At 45.7% G+C, this 20,449-nt stretch overlaps 1 protein-coding gene across 2 annotated transcripts in view; it reads right to left on the reverse strand.

The window, feature by feature from the left end:
- TCP11 (t-complex 11) overlaps positions 1-20,449 on the reverse strand; it is a 47,061-nt gene that overhangs the window by 428 nt on the left and 26,184 nt on the right. The window contains exons 5-11 of one of the 2 annotated variants that reach the window (XM_069564163.1): positions 19,073-19,293; positions 18,236-18,372; positions 17,770-17,993; positions 17,501-17,682; positions 16,361-16,527; positions 15,131-15,279; positions 14,577-14,768 (exon numbers count right to left, since the gene is read on the reverse strand). In XM_069564163.1, the coding sequence (XP_069420264.1) occupies positions 14,631-14,768; positions 15,131-15,279; positions 16,361-16,527; positions 17,501-17,682; positions 17,770-17,993; positions 18,236-18,372; positions 19,073-19,293 (1,218 nt within the window). In that variant the 3' untranslated portion in view covers positions 14,577-14,630. Of the gene's footprint in view, positions 1-14,576; positions 14,769-15,130; positions 15,280-16,360; positions 16,528-17,500; positions 17,683-17,769; positions 17,994-18,235; positions 18,373-19,072; positions 19,294-20,449 lie in introns of those variants that run through there. The other variant, XM_069564162.1, reaches the window with a different exon arrangement.

Below are 20,449 nucleotides of genomic sequence, written 5' to 3' on the forward strand. Positions count from 1 at the left end.
CACCCAGGCCTGCCAGGCCATAGCCTGCACTTGACCGAGGAGGAGCCAGAGCTGGACTGCAGGGAGAGGCGCAGGGGTGGTGGGGCGGCCCACAGCCGGGGTGGAGGGACACGTCCCACCGTGCATCAGTCCACGCTCCCATCTCTACCCCCTGCTCCTCAGGACCCAGAAGCAAAAGCAGGGGCCAGGAATCGGGCACTGCCTCCAATGCCCATGCTTGCACTGTGGGCCCCAGACCAGGCCGCCACGTGCCCTGCTCCCCACCCTCACTGGCCCCCTCTCGCAGATGCGGCGTGGACCAGTCACCCAGGCAGCAGGGCTGTCAGGAAGGAGGTGAAGTGACCAGGGGGCTGGTCTAGACACCCTCTTGTTGGCCTCGGTGCCTCTGGCCTCCAACCTCGCAAGGGTCCAGGTCCCCCAAAACCCAGTGGGCAGGCCAGCAGGCCTTCTCAGCTCACAGCATTGGCCATCACAACCAGCAGCTGTGGGGTCTCAACTCCACTGCCCAGCACAGCCCCTGAAGCTCTGTGACTGCTCTTCTCAGGACTGGCTATTACAAACAGTTACAAACAAGCATGTACCAAATTAAAGAATTTCCTTAACACCGTAAAATATTTATTATTTAGTAAATAGAGCTGGGACAAGCAGGTAGCCGTGGGGGTGGTGGGAACGGTGCAAGGAGATTTATATTACTACTTATACCAAAATTAATTCCAGATGGTTCACATGTTTAAATGTTAAAAACAAACAAAAAACCCAACAAAGCTAGAAGAGAGGGAGTTTTTCGTAATCTTGGTATGAGAAAGGTCTTTCCAAACATGTCACATAACTGAGTTCACTTTCTTAAGGATTTATATATTCAACTATATAAAAATCAAACATTTCTGCAAAGCAAAATGCATCATTATTAAAACAACTGAGAACAGTCTTTGCACCACGTGTATGTAACGAAGGACAACTTGACAACAGTCTCAAAAGGAAATCAACCTCCAGGAAGATCGAGTAGACAGACTTTCCCCTATTCTTGCAAGTATAATTAAAACCCCGGCAGACACACCAGTGGGTACAAAGCCCAAACAAAGCCTGCTCTCAGAGGACAAGGAAAAAAGCAGCCTGGCAAGACAGCTTTGAGACATGGAACTGCTCTAATTCATCCAAGCATCACAGAAAAAAAACTGGCCCCTCCTTCCACAAGCCAGAAAAGGCCAAGTGGTGAGCCTAGACGTCCCTCCTCACCACATATCAAAGTGCCCTAACGCCCTCTGGGGTGGCATTAGAGGAGGCCTAACTGGGAACTTGCAATCACCCAGCAATTAGGTGGTTGCTCTTAACAACAGGAACCAAAATAAAGATCTCAGTGGATGGGCTCAAGAGCAGAATAAACAACAAAGAGAAGGATCCACAAAGGAGAGAACAGAACAGTAGAAATTACCCAATTAGAAGAACAGAGGAAACAGACTAAAAAAACAAGGAGCCTCAGGGACCTAACACAAGATCAAACACATACGTCAGCAGAGTCCCAGCAGGAGAGAGAGTGGGTGGGGCTGAGAGAGACCTCCATGCAATCATGGCTGAAGACTTCTCACTAACCTACAGAATCAAGAAGCTGAGCAAAGCCCAAACCAGATAAAAAGAAATCCATGCCATCACAATTAATTTTCTGAATATGAAAGACAAAAATTCTTAAAAGCAGCAAGAGAAAAATGACATCTTACCTATCAGGGAAAAATAATTTGAATGACAGACAGTTGACTTGTCAGCAGGATTGTGGCGCCCAGCAGGAAGTAGTATATTTTTCCAGTGCTAAAAGAAAAGAACTGTGAACCCAGAATTCTATATCCTGCAAAAATATCCTTCAGGAGTGAAGAAAAAATCAAGACATTCTCAGATGAAGGAAAACTGAGGAACTTATTCACCAGCAGACCTACCCTAAGAGAATGGTGAAACTTCTCTAAATAGAAAGGAAATGAAAAAGGAAAAAAAAAAAAATGAACCTTGAAACATCAGGAAGGATGAACATTAAGCAAAAATATGGGTAAATACAATGGACTTTCCCTCTCCTACTGAGTTTTCTAAATTATGTTTGATGGTTGAAGCAAAATCCTAGCACTGTTTAATGTTCTAAATGCAGGTAGAGGAAGTATTTTAAACAATTTTATAAATGAGGAGGGTGAGGAGATATAAAACAAGATTTCTATACTTCAGTTGAACTGGTAAACAATGACACCAATAGATTATGGACAGTTACGTGTGTGTGTGTATATATATATAATAGCTGGAGCAAACACCAAAAGAGTTTTTCAAGGAGATAAACTCACAAAGAGAAACAGAAATGGAATTTTTAAAATGTTTTCAAGAAACTCACAGGGAGATAGGAAAAAGAACAGAAAAATGAAAACAGAATAACTAGAAAATTAAATATTAATTGGCAGACTTAAGCCCTCAGTTCACTTCAGTCACTCAGTCGTGTCCGACTCTTTGCAACCCCATGAATTGCAGCACGCCAGGCCTCCCTGTCCATCACCAACTCCCGGAGTTCACTCAGACTCACGTCCATCGAGTCAGTGATGCCATCCAGCCATCTCATCCTCTGTCGTTCCCTTCTCCTCCTGCCCCCAATCCCTCCCAGCATCAGAGTCTTTTCAAATCAGTCAACTCTTCGCATGAGGTGGCCAAAGTACTGGAGTTTCAGCTTCTGCATCATTCCTTCCAAAGAAATCCCAGGGTTGATCTCCTTCAGAATGGACTGGTTGGATCTCCTTACAGTCCAAGGGACTCTCAAGAGTCTTCTCCAACACCACAGGTCAAAAGCATCAATTCTTCAGCACTCAGTCTTCTTCACAGTCCAACTCTCACATCCATAGATGACTGCTGGAAAAACCATAGCCTTCACTAGACAGACCTTAGTCGGCAAAGTAATGTCTCTGCTTTTGAATATGCTATCTAGGTTGCTCATAACTTTTCTTCCAAGGAGTAAGCGTCTTTTAATTTCATGGCTGCAGTCACCATCTGCAGTGATTTTGGAGCCCCCAAAAATAAAGTCTGACACTGTTTCCCCATCTATTTCCCATGAAGTGATGGGACCGGATGCCAAGATCTTCGTTTTCTGAATGTTGAGTTTTAAGCCAACTTTTTCACTGTCCTCTTTCACTTTCATCAAGAGGCTTTTGAGTTCCTCTTCACTTTCTGCCATAAGGGTGGTGTCATCTGCATATCTGAGGTTATTGATATTTCTCCCGGCAGTCTTGATTCCAGCTTGTGTTTCTTCCAGTCCAGCATTTCTCATGATGTACTCTGCATATAAGTTAAATAAGCAGGGTGACAATATACAGCCTTGACGTACTCCTTTTCCTATTTGGAACCAGTCTGTTGTCCCATGTCCAGTTCTAACTGTTGCTTCCTGACCTGCATACACATTTCTCAAGAGGCAGGTCAGGTGGTCTGGTATTCCCATCTCTTTCAGAATTTTTCACAGTTTATTGTGATCCACACAGTCAAAGGCTTTGGCATAGTCAATAAAGCAAAAACAGATGTTTTTCTGGAACTCTCTTGCTTTTTTGATGATCCAGCGGATGTTGGCAATTTGATCTCTGGTTCCTCTGCCTTTTCTAAAACCAGCTTGAACATCTGGAAGTTCACGGTTCATGTATTGCTGAAGCCTGGCTTGGAGAATGTTGAGCATTACTTTACTAGCGTGTGAGATGAGTGCAACTGTGTGGTAGTTTGAGCATTCTTTGGCATTGCCCTTCTTTGGGACTGGAATGAAAACTGACCTTTTCCAGTCCTGTGGCCACTGCTGAGTTTTCCAAATGTGCTGGCATGTTGAGTGCAGCACTTTCACAGCATCATCTTTCAGGATTTGAAACAGCTCAACTGGAATTCCATCATCTCCACTAGCTTTGTTCGTAGTGATGCTTTCTAAGGCCCACTTGACTTCACATTCCAGGATGTCTAGCTCTAGATGAGTGATCACACCATCGTGATTATCTGGGTCATGAAGATCTTTTTTGTACAGTTCTTCTGTGTATTCTTGCCACCTCTTCTTCATATCTTCTGCTTTTGTTAGGTCCATACCATTTCTGTCCTTTATCGAGCCCATCTTTGCATGAAATGTTCCCTTGGTATTTCTAATTTTCTTGAAGAGATCGCTGCTACTGCTAAGTCACTTCAGTTGTGTCCAACTCTGTGCGACCGCATAGACAGCAGCCCACCAGGCTTCCCCATCCCTGGGATTCTCCTGGCAAGAACACTTGAGTGGGTTGCCATTTCCTTCTCCAATGCATGAAAGTGAAAAGTGAAAGTGAAGTCGCTCAGTTGTGTCCGACTCTCTGCGACCCCATGGACTGCCGCCCACCAGGCTCCTCTGTCCATGGGACTTTCCAGGCAAGAGTACTGGAATGGGGTGCCATTGCCTTCTCCGGAAGAGATCTCTAGTCTTTCCCATTCTGTTCTTTTCCTCTATTTCTTTGCATTGATCGCTGAAGGCGGCTTTCTTATCTCTCCTTGCTATTCTTTGGAACTCTGCATTCAGATGCTTATATCTTTCCTTTCCTCCTTTGCTTTTCACCTCTCTTCTTTTCACAGCTATTTGTAAGGCCTCCCCAGACAGCCATTTTGCTTTTCTGCATTTCTTTTTCATGGGGATGGTATTGATCCCTGTCTCCTGTACAATGTCACGAACCTCATTCCATAGTTCATCAGGCACTCTATCAGATCTAGGCCCTTAAATCTATTTCTCACTTCCACTGTATAATCATAAAGGATTTGATTTAGGTCCTACCTGAATGGTCTAGTGATTTTCCCTACTTTCTTCAATTTAAGTCTGAACTTGGTAATAAGGAGTTCATGATCTGAGCCACAGTCAGCTCCTGGTCTTGTTTTTGTTGACTGTATAGAGCTTCTCCATCTTTGGCTGCAAAGAATATAATCAATCTGATTTTGGTGTTGACCATCTGATGATGTCCATGTGTAGAGTCTTCTCTTGTGTTGTTGGAAGAGGGTATTTGCTGTGACCAGTGCATTTTCTTGGCAAAACTCTATTAGTCTTTGCCCTGCTTCATTCCGCATTCCAAGGCCAAATTTGCCTGTTACTCCAGGTGTTTCTTGACTTCCTACTTTTGCATTCCAGTCCCCTATAATGAAAAGGACATCTTTTTTTGGGTGTTAGTTCTAAAAGGTCTTATAGGTCTTCATAGAACCATTCGACTTCAGCTTTTTCAGCGTTACTGGTTGGGGGCATAGACTTAGATTACTGTGATATTGAATGGTCTGCCTTGGAAACGAACAGAGATCATTCTGTCGTTTTTGAGATTGCATCCAAGTACTGTATTTCAGACTCTCTTGTTGACCATGATGGCTACTCCATTTCTTCTGAGGGATTCCTGCCCGCAGTAGTAGATATCATGGTCATCTGAGTTAGTCACCCATTTCAGTCCATTTTAGTTTGCTGATTCCTAGAATGTCGACATTCACTCTTGCCATCTCTTGTTTGACCACTTCCAATTTGCCTTGATTCATGGACCTGACATTCCAGGTTCCTATGCAATATTGATCTTTACAACATCAGACCTTGCTTCTATCACCAGTCACATCCACAGCTGGGTATTGTTTTTGCTTTGGCTCCATCCCTTCATTCTTTCTGGAGTTATTTCTCCACTGATCTCCAGTAGCGTGTTGGGCACCTACTGACCTGGGGAGTTCCTCTTTCAGTAACCTATCATTTTGCCTTTTACTACTGTTCATGGGGTTCTCAAGGCAAGAATACTGAAGTGGTTTGCCATTCCCTTCTCCAGTGGACCACATTCTGTCAGACCTCTCCACCATGACCCACCTGTCTTAGGTTGCCCCGCAGGCATGGCTTGGTTTCATTGAGTTAGACAAGGCTGTGGTCCTAGTGTGATTAGACTGACTAGTTTTCTGTGAGTATGGTTTCAGTGTGTCTGCCCTCTGATGCCCTCTTGCAACACCTACCATCTTACTTGGGTTTCTCTTACCTTGGGCATGGGAGACTTAAGCCCTAACATATCATAATTACACTAAATTTAAATGGTCTACAAAACATCAATTAAAAGACTGGAGGAGACTTTTAAAAATGAACCAACTACATAAGAAACCCATTTCAAATAACAATAGTATAGGCAGGCTAACAAAAAAGGATAGAAAAATATATATAATACAAACATTAATCAAAAGAAAACAGTGGCTATGTTGATATCTTATAAAGCAGACTTCAGACTGAGAGGGTAACGGGCAGGAAGGCCAGGGGTCTCCAAACGGAGGAAACAGGCTGCAAGTGTCAGACGTTTCTCTCTCTCTTAAGCAGCAGGAGGAAACAAACCACAAGTGCCAGGTTTTTCTTTCCCTTCTCTGCACAAAATTGAAAGGTTTCTTTTAAAGTCCTGTGTTGCCATGATGACACCTGGTTCCACCTGAACTTTTCGCAAACCTTGAGCCAACTGATGTGGTTTTTCTTATGGAAATGTTTTTCTTAAGCTATGTTAATGAACTATGCGAAAGTGAAGTCGCTCAGTCCTGTCTCTTTGTGACCCCATGGACTGTAGCCTATCACACTCCTCCATCCATGGGATTTTCCAGGCAAGAATACTGGAGTGGGTTGCCATTGCCTTCTGCAGGGGACCTGCCTGATGCAGGGATCGAACCCGGATCTCCCACGTTGTAAGCAGACACTTTACCATCTGAGCCACCAGGGGAGTCCCCTGGATTGACTTCCTCTCCCCTGGAGGCCAAGGATCCCAGCATTTTTCACGGCTCAGCAACAACCTTTCAAGAGCAAAGAAAACCATGAGAGAGAAGAGGGTACTATATAATCATAAAAGGTCAGGCACCAAGAAGACATATCAATCCTAAATACATGTGCACCAAACAACACAGCAGTGAAATATGTGAAGTAAAAACTGAGTTGAAAAGGGAAACAAATTCACGAATGCTCTGGGCTGAACTGTGTCCCTCCAAAATCTGTATGTTGAAGCCTTAACTCCCAGTTTACTGTATTTGGAGATAGGGCTTTTAGGAGGTAATTAAAGTTAAGTTAGGTCATAAGGGTGGGATCTTAATTCAGTAGGGTTACTGGCCTTACAAGAAGAGGAAGACAGAGAAAGAGAGAGAAACAGATATGGAATTTTTAAATGTTTTCAAGAAACTCACAGGGAGATAGGAAAAAGAACAGAAAAGTGAAAACAGAATAACTAAAAAATAAAAAATTAATTGGCAGGCTTAAGCCCTAACATAGTATAAAGATGGACACAGGCACCAAGGAAAGGCCATGTGAAAACATAGCAAGAAGGTGACTGTCTACAAATCAGGAAGAGAGTCCTCACCAGAAAATAACCCTGCCAGGCCTTGATCTGGGACTTTGTAGCCTTTAGAACTACGAGAAATAAATTTCTATGGTACATTGTTATAGCAGCTTGAGCAGACTAATACCACAAATATCGAGCTGAAGAGTCAACTCAGCTGGAAACTGTCAGCAACTGGTAGAACAACTGGAGAGAAAATCAGCAGTGACCCAGAGCACCACACCGTCACCAACAGGAGCTCACTCACAATGCTGTTGTCTGGCCGGTGACAGCAGGGTGAACTTTTATTTCAAGTGCTCCTGGAACATATTCCAAGACAGACCATACCCTGGGCCATAAAATAAAGCTCAACATATTTAAAACAACTAAAAGAGTGTGTTCCTGAAACACAACAGAATCAAAATAGAAAATCAGTAACAGAAAGAGAACAGAAAATTCTCTAAAACACTCGGAAATAACACAATTTAAGTAAACTAAGAGTCTAAGATAAATCTCCAGGGAAATCAAAATAAACATTAAACTAAAGGAATATGAACACACAACGCAGCCAGATTCGTGGGGAAGGGCAATGCAGTGCTGAAAAGGACCTTCACAGCAGTAAATGCAGACACTGGGAAAAAGGAAAAGGCTTAAATTGATAATCTATGCTTCTACCCTCAAGAACCTAAAAAAAAAAAAAAAGAGCAATATAAACCCAAAGCAAGAAGGAAATAATAAATGAAAACAGAAAATAGGGAAGTATCAATAAAACAAAGAATTTGTTTTATGAAATGATCAATAAAATGGACAAATCTGTAGTTTTGTAGCAGAAACTAACAGAAGAGAAAAAAAAGAAAACAAAAAAGACTACCAACATCAGGGATGAGACAATGGCTGTTGCTACACACCCTGCAGACATCAGAAGGAATAATAACCAAATACTATCATAACTCTAAACACACAAATTTAACCACTCAGAACTACAGACCAATTCCTCAAAAAACAGTCACAATTCACCATGTGAAACAAATAATTTTAATCCATCATTAAAAACTGAATCCATAATTTAAAAAAAAAAACCTATGCCCAGATGATTTCACTGAAGAATTCTACCAAATGTTTAAAGAAGAATCAATACCAATTCTACACAATTTGTTTCAGAAGACAGAAGAGGAGGCATGGCTCCTAATTCATTCATTCTATGAGCTAATATTATCCTGATGCCAAAACCAACAAGAGCTACAAAAAAGAGAGAACTATACACTAATACCACTCTCATGAATAGAAACATAAAAAATCGGTAGCAAATTATTAGCCAATATAATTCAGATAGATAGAAAAAGAATTTTACATCATAACCAAATGATGTTCATTCCAGGGGTGTGAGGCTGATCAATATTTGAAGATCAAGCAATGTAATAAGGCATATTAATGAGCTAAAGAAGAAAAATCACATCAATTGTTGCAGAAATATACTTAACAAAATTCAATACCCGTTCATGATTTTTAAAAGATTACAAAAATGGAAACAGAGGGTGAACAAGAGATCCCTAAAGACGTCCCCAGGCTTCTCTGGTTGTTCAGTGGTAAAGAATGCTCCTGCCAGAGCAGGAGACTCCAGTTTAGTCCCTCAGTCAGGACGACCTCCTGGAGAAGGAAATGGCAACCCACTCCAGAATTCTTATCTAGGAAATTCCATGGACAGAGAAGCCTGGTAGACTCCAGTCCACGGAGTCACAAGAGAGCTGGATAAGACTGAGTGGCTCAGCAACAACTACAAAGATGCCCACATCCTAACTAATCAACAGAACTTGTGACTGTGTTACCTTATGTAGCAGAAGATACTTTGCTAATGTGATCAAGATCAAGGGTCTTGAGATGGGGAGGTTATCCTGGATTATCTAGAATGGCCCAGTGCAATCACCAGGACTATTAAAAAAGAGGGGAGGAGGGTCAAAGTGAGAGAGGAGTTATGATGGAAGTGACAGTTTAGCAACTGCTTAGAAGCTGGAGGAAGCGGCTACCAGCCAAGGAATGTGCAGTCTCTAGAACTGGAAAAAGCCAAGGAAATAAGTTCTTCCTTGGTGGGAGACCAAATAATGGCCACCCAAAGATGTTAGGTCCTGATTATTAATACTGGAACCTGTAATTGTTTCTGTATTAGTTTCCCAGGGCTGCCATAACAGAGCACCACAAACTGGGGCCCAGACACGGTACGTTTGCTTTACCTGAAGTCCCTAAGTCTGGAATCAAAGGGCAGCCAAGTTGGGTTTCCTCTAAGGGGTGATGGACAGGGAGGCTTGGTGTGCTGCGATTCATGGGGTCACAAAGAGTCGGACACGACTGAGTGACTGAACTGAACTGAAGGGCTGTGAAGGAGAATCTGTCCCATGCCTCTTTTCCAGCTTCTGGGAGCCTGGAGCAGACGGCGTTCTCCCTGACTCTTTACACTGCTGTACTTCTGTGTCTCTTCATGTGACCCGTCTTTTCATGAGGACACCAGACAGATTGGATCTGAGGTCCACACAACTCGTCTAACCTCACATTAGATAGTACACCCACAGTGACCCAGTTCACAAATGAGGTACGGGGGGATCAGGACTCAACATAGGGCCTTGAGGGTAGGGTGGGGGAGACGCGGAACGTAACAATTAGCTATGTGATTAAGTCAGTGACCTTAAAATGAGAGATTGTCCTGGATTGTGTTAGTGGGCCCTGAATCTAGTGACAGATACCCTTGTAAGAGAGAGGCAGACGGAGGTCAGCTACACACAGAAGATGGCCACGTGGCCCTGAGCAGGCCATGGCGCCACAGGCAAGGGGGTCCAGCAGCCGCTAGGAGCTGAAAGGGACAAGGCACGCACCCTCTCCTAGAGCCTCCAAGGGGCCACAGCCCTGCCAGCATGCTTTTTTCAGCCGGACAGACTGATCTCCGGTTTCTGGCCTCCAGAACTGTGAAAGAGTATGTCTATCTGCTTTTGTTAAGCCACTCCACTTGCAGTCATCTGCTGTAGCAGCTGTAGGAAATTAGTGCATCCCTAAGCCTCATGCAGCTCTGCCTACACCTTCATTCTAGCCCGTAACACCCACTATGAACTCCCCACATTCAGAACTGTAGGATACTAGATGTGCATTGTCTCAAGGCACGGAACTTGTAGTACTTTGTTACAGTAGCAATAGAAAACTAAAATACAGAGGAGAACTTTTTCAACCTGATAAAGAGCATCCACAAAAATCTACACCACTGGGATTTCCCTCATGGCCCAGAGGCTAAGACTCAATATTTCCAGTGCAGGGGACCTGGGTTCAACCCCTGGTCATGGAACTAGATCCCACATACCACAACTAGAGAGCCTGCAAGCCTCAGCTAAGACCCAGCATAGCCAAATAAATAAAATTTTTTTAAACCTACAACATTGTGTTTAACAGTGAAATACAATGTTTTCCCCTAAGACTGGGAACAAGGAGAGGACTCCACTATTACCAGTCTTAAGATGAGAGTTCTAACAAGTGCAACAAGGTACAAAAATAAAAAGCATTCACAACAGAAAGGAAGAAATAAAACTGTGCCAATTTCCAGATCACATGATTGTCTATGAAGAAAATTCCAAGGAACCTGCCCCCCAAAAATGCTGGAATAAGTGAGTTAAGGGAACACCCTGGCAGTCCAGTGATTAGGACTTCACATTGAGGGCCTGGGTTCAAAGTTCAGTCCTTGGTCAGGGAACTAACATCCCACACGCCATAGATGGTGCAGCCAAAACGAATTTAAAATATCAGTTGTATTTCTGTCTCCTAGAAATGAACAGGTGGATAGCACAGTTAAAAATAAGATACCACTTATAATCACTCAACAAAATAAAAGTATTAGGCATGAACCTAATAACACACGTTCAGGACTTGTATGATGAGAACTACACCATGCGAATGAAAGAACTCAGAGAAGATTTAAGTAACTGGAGAGACAGATACTATTCATGGATTAGAACATTCAACAGAGTAAAGATGTCAATTCTTTGGAAACTGATACATAGGTTAACATAATACCTATCAAAATCCCAGCATGGTTTTTTTATAGACATAGGCAAGATTAGTCTATAGAAGGCAAAGGAATTAGAAGAGCTGAAATAACTTTGAAAAAGAATAACGTCTGAGGAATCAGGCTACCCAGTTTTCAAGACTCACTATACAGCTATAGCAGTCAATATTGTATGGTATGGCAGAAAGAAAAATAACACAGATCAGTGGAACAGAAGAGAGACCCATGCAAAAATGCCTAATTCTTTTTTTAACAAAGGTACAGAAGAAATTCAATGCAGGAAAAGATCGCCTTGTCAACAAATGATGCTGGAGCAATTGTATATCCATAGTTAAAAGAAAATAATAGTATCTTAACCTAAGTCTCACATCTAACATAAAAATTAACTTCAAACATAAAACTATAACACTTTTAGCAGAAAAACACAGGAGAAAATCTTTGGGACCTAGGCCTGGACAAACAGTTATTAGACTTGACACGCAAAGCCCAATTCATAAAAAGAAAACCCGGCAAATCAGACTTCATCAGAATTGAAACCGGTGGTCCAGTGGCTAAGACTCTACACTCCCAAAGCAGGGGGCCCAGGTTCAGTCCCTGGGCAGGGACCGAGATCCCACATGCCGCAACTAAAGCCTGCAAAGGACACGACGAAGAAAGAGAAGAGACTACACACAGAGTCAAAGACAGTATTTTCAAATTACACATCTGACAAGGGCCTAGTATCCAAAATACACAAAGAATTCTTACAGCTCAACAATAACAAAACAACCCAATTCAAACATGGGCAAATGACTAAAATGGATATTTCTCCAAAGATATGCAAACGCCCAGTTACCATATGAAAAAATTCTCGACATCACTAGCTGTTAGGGAAATGCAAGTGAGATTCTACTTCACAAAGACGCCTGTAAGTTAGAAAAAGAAAGAAAGAAGAAAACAAGTGTTGGTGAAAATGTGGAGAAAGCAGAGCCCTCCCACACTGCTCGTGGGAATGTCGAGTGGCACAGCCACTGCGGGGGACAGGTTAGTATTTCCAAATAATGACCATGTGACCCACCAACGCTACTCTTGGATATATGGGTATATCCTCAGAAGCACTGAAAACAAGTGTCCAAACAAAAACTTGCACACAAGCATCCAAAGCAGCACTGCTCACAAAAGTCAGAAGGTGAAACAATCCAAATGTCCATCGAACAGATAAACATTTGATATATCTATACAGCGTTAGTTGCACAGTCATGTCCAACTCTTTGCGACCCCACAGACTATAGCCCACCAGGCTCCTCTGTCCATGGAATTCTCCAGGCAATAATACTGGAGTGGGTTGCATTCCCTTCTCCAGGGGACCTACCCAACCTAGGGGTTGAACCCAGTTCTCCTGCATTGCACGCAGATTCTATACCATCTGAGCCACCAGGGAAGCCCCCAGTGTATCTGTATAATGGGATATTATTTAGCCATAAAAAGGAATTCAGTTCTGAAATACACCACAATATAATGAATCTTAAAAATACACTAAGTGAAAGAAGTCAGTCACAAAAGACATCATATTATGATTCCATTTATCTGGAGTCAGAAAATCCACTGAAATAGAAAGCAGATTAGTGGCCACCAGGGGCTGGGGAAGGGGAAATGAGAAATTGAAGTCTGTGTCCTGCAAACTGTGGGCAGGATTGAATGGAGCGACCTTTCCTTGTTGAGGCCAGGACCCCTGTCTCCTCCACATGGAAACACAGGAAAATAAACTCAAAATTTCTAAGAAATTGATCATTCCAGATCTTAATTATGAAGTACAAAGCAGTACTATGGTCAGCCCAGTATCTGCACCCACCAATCAGGCAGTCCTCTTCTCAGATACCCCTCCGGAGCAGTTCAACATCTAAGATAACGGGGCTTCCAAAATACGGATTTTTAACAAGTTCAAACAGTTGCAAATCAGAGAAGCTGTAGGCAAGCCTGGCTGTTTATTTAAACACAGCCCCGAGCCTGGGCTTCCCCATCCTGAGGCTGTCTAGCTACAAGACTGGAACCTGAATGACCCAGGACCTCCAGCTTTTCTGGGCACAGCAAAGGTCGGCTGGTGGCCTGGCTCTGTCACTGACTAGGCTCTGCTCTAAAGTGGCAATCAGGGACTTCCCCGGTGGTCCAGGGGCTACCCTTCCCAACACAGGGGTCCCAGTTCGAGCCACGATCAGGAAATTAGATCCCCCATGCCCAAACTAAGAGATCGCACACTACAACTAAATATCCTGAGTGCCGCAACTAAGACCTGGCTCAGTCAAATAAATAAAAATTTTTTTTAAGAAGTCAATCAGGAGAAACCCTGGGCTAGTGGAACTCAAATCCCCCTCTGGATGCTCTTCTAAGGCCAAGTGCGCTGTATTTAGCTCCCTCTGTCTCCTGAAACGGTGAGAGTGTTGCCTGTCGTTACAATGCCTTGAGAGCACATAGGTGACTCCCCGTTTTCTCTCTTGTCCTCTGCCAAGAACAGGGCCAAATCCGAAGGGAACACTTCTTCATTTCAGCCATCCTGACCAGCCACAGTCAGCCAGGGAATGAGGGGCTGGATCTCAACAAGCCCAAGTCCTTCCTAGGACAGCCCTCGTTTGTGATGCCAACAGCAGAGCTGCCAGGGAGAGTCCCAGCCTGGAAGTGGGGAGAAGGGAGGAGGTTCATCCGCCCAGGATGCCCATGTGGCCTCTGCAGGGAAGATCAGGGGGCTAAGCTTAGAGAGGAGGGGGCAGGAGACTTGCTCTGCCCCTCAGCTAGAGAACAGGACCAGGAATAAACCTACCAAACCAGTCATCACCCCAACTGGCCAAGCTGGACTCTGGACACTGGGCAGGGAGATTCCAGGATCAGACATGTGCTCAGCAGGAAGCTGCGAGCAGTCAACACCCACTGTCGCCTGGCCCCAGCTGGCACCCTGCTTCAGGACCTGCCCCAGCAGAGGGAGCTGAGGCGCTTACTCCTCCGGACCCCTTACTGCGTCATTTGAAACCTTCAGCCAGGGAACATTCCTGGTGGTCTGGCGGCTAAGACTCCCAGCTCCCAAAGCAGGGGGCCTAGGTTTGATCTCTGGTCAGGGAACTAGATCCCACATGCCACAACAGGGAGTCAGCCTGCCACAACTAAAGATCCCACAGCTAAGACCCAGCGTAGCCACATAAAGCTTTTTTTTAAAAAAAAAAAAAAAAAGAATGAAACCTTTAGGGGAATTTGGTCCTGGAAATGAGGTTTCCAATAATTTTTTTCAATCATGCCCAAATCCAAACTGAATTAGACAAAACAAACTCCTAAATTCCAGAAAGACACTCACATTTTAGGTAATTCCACAGAGTCTTCAGAGCCCTTAGAGAAATAACTTTACCCTCAGAGAACAGTGTTAGTACCGGGTGTCTTAGCTTCTCTGCTCCGTGTGCTGAAGGCGGCACCTGGAGGAAAAACTGGGGCCTGCTGGCTGCTCGGCTGGTGGGCGGCTGAGCACACAGGGCCTGGCCACGGCTGCAGCACGCGAAGCAGGGGGTTTGCTTGCAGTTCAGAAGTTTATTAGTGGATGCATCTGGGCTAGCGGGAGTTCACACACTAGGTCACTACAGCATGGTGTGCTGGCTGCGGACGGGGAGAGGGCGTGCTGCTCGGTGATGTCACCCCAAGAAGATGGCGGGCTTCGCTGCTGGGTCCGAGGAGCCAGGGCCCAGAGCCAGCACCATCAGAGAGACGCCACTTCTGTCTCCAGCACCTGAGCTGGGGGGAGGAGGCTCCTTAAGATCTCCGTGTAGTAGGGGCCGAATACCTGCTGATTGTGGTGTGTGAGGCTGACGAACTTCTGGCCCAGTTCTGCCAGCTCTGCCTCGATGAGGGTGAGGCCTCCAGGGAGGTCCAGCAGAGACCGCTGCACACCAAGAACCAAACAGCATTTGAGGAACAAGTGGATCCGCTGATCTGTGAGCAGGGAAAGATAGTGAGAAGGAAATAACTTCAGGGAGAAACACTGCCCACCACACTCCTAACTTCAAAGTTAAATGAGATACGCACTACCCACCCACTCACCTAGAGAGAAAGACATCTGTTTTGTTTGGAAAGGGACCCAGCTCCTAACGACAGAGAGAAGATCCAAAACTACTGGGCTAGTACATTTCTATTCAAAAGATTCCTAAAGTATCCGTCAGATAGGTCCTAGTGTCTGATGCAACAGGGTGATCTTCGACTGACCCTTCAGATGGCTGAGGTTAGAGCAAAGTCAAGTTCACAGCTGCCAATTCGACATGGGAGAGGGGAAATCCCTGCTTTGGGGACATGTCCCCCAACCTAATTCAGCATCAATTTCTTGCTGGCAGGGGATGGGTGTCACATGTCTTGGACTGTAGCCAGAAATGACCCAGAAAGTCAAGGATGACTTAACCAAGTTGGACAGTATGCCGAATCTTTGTGACCCCATGAACTGTAGCCTGGCAGGCTCCTCTGTCCATGGGATTATCCTGGCCAGAATACTGGAGTGGATTGCCATTTCCTCCTCCAGGGGATTTTCCTGACCCAGGGATCAAATCCACAGCTCCTGTGGCTCTTGCTTTGGTGGGCAGATTCTTTACCACTGAGCTACCTGGGAAGCCCCTATCAGAAATAAGCCAAGGATGACTTAACCAAGTTGGATAGTATGCCACACCGAGAAGCTATGAATTGCTGGTACAAATCTCCCTTAGAACCAATAGAGTCAGCCTTTATTTTTTATCTTTTTAAAAAATTTTTGGTTGCACCTCACAACATGTAGAACTTCCCCGACCAAGAATCAAACCCGAGCCGTGGAAGCGTGGGATCTTAACCACTGGACCACAGGGAAACCTCACAGCAGCAGTCTTTAAACCAAAAGGGATATATTTTCAACCCAGCATTTTGCAAAAACTAAAGTCTACCCAGTGACTTATCTAGTTACCATGCTTTTTATTGTTAAATGGCTTGGTGAGCAGTGTCCAGGGGTCGGGATCAGCCTCTCCCCTCACCATTCTTACCCGACGCGCACACTCACCAATGACGCTGCGGACACAGTTCTCCCTCCTGGCGACGTCCTGGAGCTGCCCTATCAGAGAGCCCGTGTTGTCGCTGCTCAGAGCAGCCAGGCCCATGTTCTTGAGGCTCTGGTGGATCTCCTGAGCCACTTGTTCACTCACAGTCAGCATAGCCTCCTCCTCAGGCCTAGACCATGGAGGAGAGCGAGCTGGGACCCGGGGGTGGCCACAAGCCCCGACACTCCACACCGTAAGTCGGGCCCGCACCAGGGAGACGCCCAGCCACCCTGCCGCCCTCATCCCAGACCCTGGGAGCTTGAGCCCCATGGGCAGGGCAGTGTTTCCACCATTACCCTCCAGACAGTATTCTCTGTATGACACCACGTTCTTCTTAGAAAACAAGATAAACTATAAAACCAACTCTGGACAGGGGTTGCATATCCACTCAGAACGTTCCAACTCCACGTAATTTAAATATGTGCACTTTTAAGACTTTCTTGGACATTTTCCATGGTCATCTGTCTTACTCTCACCAATTACAATGACCCGGCCCTCTGATTCCACTTTTTCCTCTTCCAGGGTGTGTCACCCTGCACTCAGTGGACGCTCAATCCACACTGCTGACTGGCTCCTGGAGCTAGGTAAGACCAGCCCACACAACTAGAGAAAGATTCCTCTGCAGCAACAACATAATGAATCATTTTATAGTAAGCAATCCTCCACACTGCCCTGCTGGAAGAAAGTTTCCTTTTTCTTTGTTAGAAGTCTCAAGAAGAGAAGGGAGATAAATTGGAAGACTGAGACTGACGTATATATTCACTACTATGTATAAAACAGGTCACTAATAAGGACCTGCTATGTAGCACAGGGCGCTCTGCTCCATACTCGGTAATGGCCTGCGGGAAAAGAATCTTAAAAAAGAGGATAAATTATGACCAATTTATGTTGCTATGTGCCTGAAACTAACACAACATTGTAAATCAATTATACCTCGATAAAAATTTTAAAAGAGCAGCCTCGAGAGCACTTAAGGAAAGACACCCTGCATCTCTGTGGCTGAGTCCACAGGGCCTTTCTGCGGTTCGCGGGAACGCGAGGCATCCTGCCTCAGCGCCGTGTCCTCGCACCACTTTGGTCTAAAGCAGACCTCTGCAGCTCACCTGGACTTGAACTCCCCCAACAGGGCTTTGGTTATGCGTTTCAGCTTATCCACAAACTGAGGTGAGCCAAACAGAACGCTGCCAGAGAAGCTGCTGGAAACCAGCAAGACGGAGGCCAGGATGGTTAGCTGGCGCAGCTGCGCCTCCAGCTCCTGCAGCCGCGCTCTGTCCGTCAGCAGGGTCTGGGGGGGCAGGCAGGCAGGCCGTCAGCAGGGCAGCCCCGGGCAGGCCCTGCGGCCCGCACCACAGGGCCGGGTGCCCCCTCCTACCTCAGGGAACTCGTCGTCTTCAGGGTCCCAGAGGAGGAGGTTCAGGAAGCCCTGGGACAGCACCATGGTGGGGCTGAGGGGCTCCGGGCTGCTGGCCGCCTCGCTGGGGGAGGAGCAGGCCGAGCTGGAGGCGTCGGCAGCGTCGGGGCCGGGGCCGCTGGGCAGCGGCGCAGACAGCTCTGTGGCCGCGCGGGTCAGCCAGCGGGTGGTGTGATCCAGGAGGCCTGCGCAGAGCGGAGGCCCCCTCAGCACCGCCCCTGTGGCCTGGGGACCGCGGCTGGAGGTCTCCTCCCCTCAGGAGGGAAACGCTTTGGTCGGGGGTCTTTCTGGCCTTCTGCAGCCCCTAGTCTGAGTGAGAAACTCTGTTCCTAAACAGAGGCAGAGTTCCCGCTCACATCATAAAGCCAGAACCCAAGGTCATACTCCCCACCCCCACCCCCGCTTTCCCTCAAGTTTATATACATACTGGGCTGCTTGTTGAGAAGGTCCTGAAATTTCGCTCGTTCGAACTGGATGGAATGTTCCTGCAGCTGGGGCTGAAGGCTCTGGATAGTGTAGTTCACCATGTCCATTTTCATCAGGCTCAGAACCTGGAAGATCCCTCTGACACAGGAGAAAATGGAGTATTTGTACTATGAAGGGATGTTTCCTTACTTTCTCCGATGGTGGCGGGCGGTGGGGGATGGGGGGGGACCTACACAGATATCATTAAATCACTGTATTCTAGAGGTGGGAGGGGCTTTAGGTCTCGCCTCTGAAATTTACAAAAGATGGCACTGCGGCCCAGGACCTAAGGCCCAGAGTGAATGACTGGCAGAACGAGGAGCAAGTAAGTCTCTGGAGTTCCAGCCTTTGGGCTTTTCCACACCAGTCACTCTGTGTCTCTTTAAAAAAAAAAAAAAAAGGAGTCAGTAGAAGGAAATACATCAGGATGACAACAAATCTCTCTGAACAGTAAGATTACAGCTGATGCTGTTTTTGGACAATTCACTTTCTGGGTTTTGGTTTCCATAACTCTGAAAAAGGGATAGTCTCCAATCTCTGTCTTCACACTGTGGGAACTGCAATGAGAAAGCCTGGCATAGGGGTGTCTGCGTTCCTTGGAAGAAAGGATTACATACTCCAGTGACCTACGGTAGGATGGTATACAGGGGGCCCAAATCAATCTAAGGCCATCTTCAGAAAAGAAAAGTGAACGGGCCACGGCAAAGAGGAGTCAGCCCGGTCTTCAGTGGGGAAGAGACAGTGGCTGCGAGCCAGCGTCCCGCCCAGCTGTGCCCGGCCCGATGGTCAAGCTCCACACCTCAGTAACCGAACAGGGTCTGAGATGTTCTCCAGTTTCTGCACTGCCTCATCGCGAACCGGTGCACACAGCAGAGTCATCATGTTGAGAATGTACTTGGAGAGATGAGGGACATTCAGGGACCCGTGCTCTGCGTCCTGCTTAAGGAGGTCCATGTCCAGGGCTTCTTCAATCTCGCTTCTCAGGCGGTTCTGGCGCGGTAACAGCAGTGACAGCAGGATCTGCCCAGGAAAAGAAGTCAGGGTGCGGTGCTTGCTGTTCCGAGCCCCCACCTCTCTCTAACGGACAATGCCCCTTCAGCCAGAGGCATCCCAGCCTATGTCTTTTAAGGGTCGGAAGTTCGGTCCCTTACAAAAAGCACGTGAAAAGATGCTCAGCGTCACTCATTATTAGAGAAATGCAAATCAGACCTATAGTGAGGTATCACCTCACACTGGCCAGAATGGCCATCAAAAATCTATAAACAATAAAAGCTGGAGAAGGTGTGGAGAAAAGGAAACCCTCTATATGGTTGGTGGGCATATAAACTGGTACATCCAATGTGGAGAACAGTATGGAAGTTCCGTAAAAAACTAAAAATAGGGCTACAATACGTGCCTGCACTCCCATTCCTGGGCGTATATCCAGAGACTACCATAATGTGAAATAATACATGCACTCCAATGTTCACAGCAACACTACTTACAATAGCCAGGACTACTGGAGACAACCTGTGGAAACAGCCTAAAGTCCATCAACAGGGATGGATAGATGGCGTCATACATATATACAATGGAACATTAGTCATAAAAAAGAAAGAAAGAATGCCATTTGCATAGACGGACCCAGAGACTGTCATACTGAGTGAAGTCAGACAGAGAAAGACAAACATATGATATCACTTACATATGGAAACTCCAGAAAGAATGAAGAGATAGACCCAAAGCAAAAACAGTACCCAGTTGTGGATGTGACTGGTGATGGAAGTAAAGTCCCAAGCTGTAAAGAGCAATACTGCATAGGAACCTGGAATGTTAGGTCCATGGATCAAGGCAAATTGGAAGTGGTCAAACAGGAGATGGCAAGAGTGAACATGGACATTTTAGGAATCAGTGAACTAAAATGGACTGGAATGGGTGAATTTAACTCAGATGACCATCACATCTACTACTGTGGGCAAGAATCCCTTAGAAGAAATGGAGTAGCCCTCATGGTCAACAGGAGTTTGAAATGCAGTACTTGGATGCAATCTCAAAACTGATAGAATGATCTCTGTTCATTTCCAAGGCAAACCATTCAACATCACAGTAAGTAATCTAAGTTTATGCCCCAACCAGTAATGTTGAAGAAGCTGAAGTTGAATGGTTTTATGAAGACCTACGAGGCCTTCTAGAACTA

The sequence above is a fragment of the Ovis canadensis genome, chromosome 20 (assembly GCF_042477335.2).
Source record: "Ovis canadensis isolate MfBH-ARS-UI-01 breed Bighorn chromosome 20, ARS-UI_OviCan_v2, whole genome shotgun sequence".
NCBI classification, from domain to species: domain Eukaryota; kingdom Metazoa; phylum Chordata; class Mammalia; order Artiodactyla; family Bovidae; genus Ovis; species Ovis canadensis.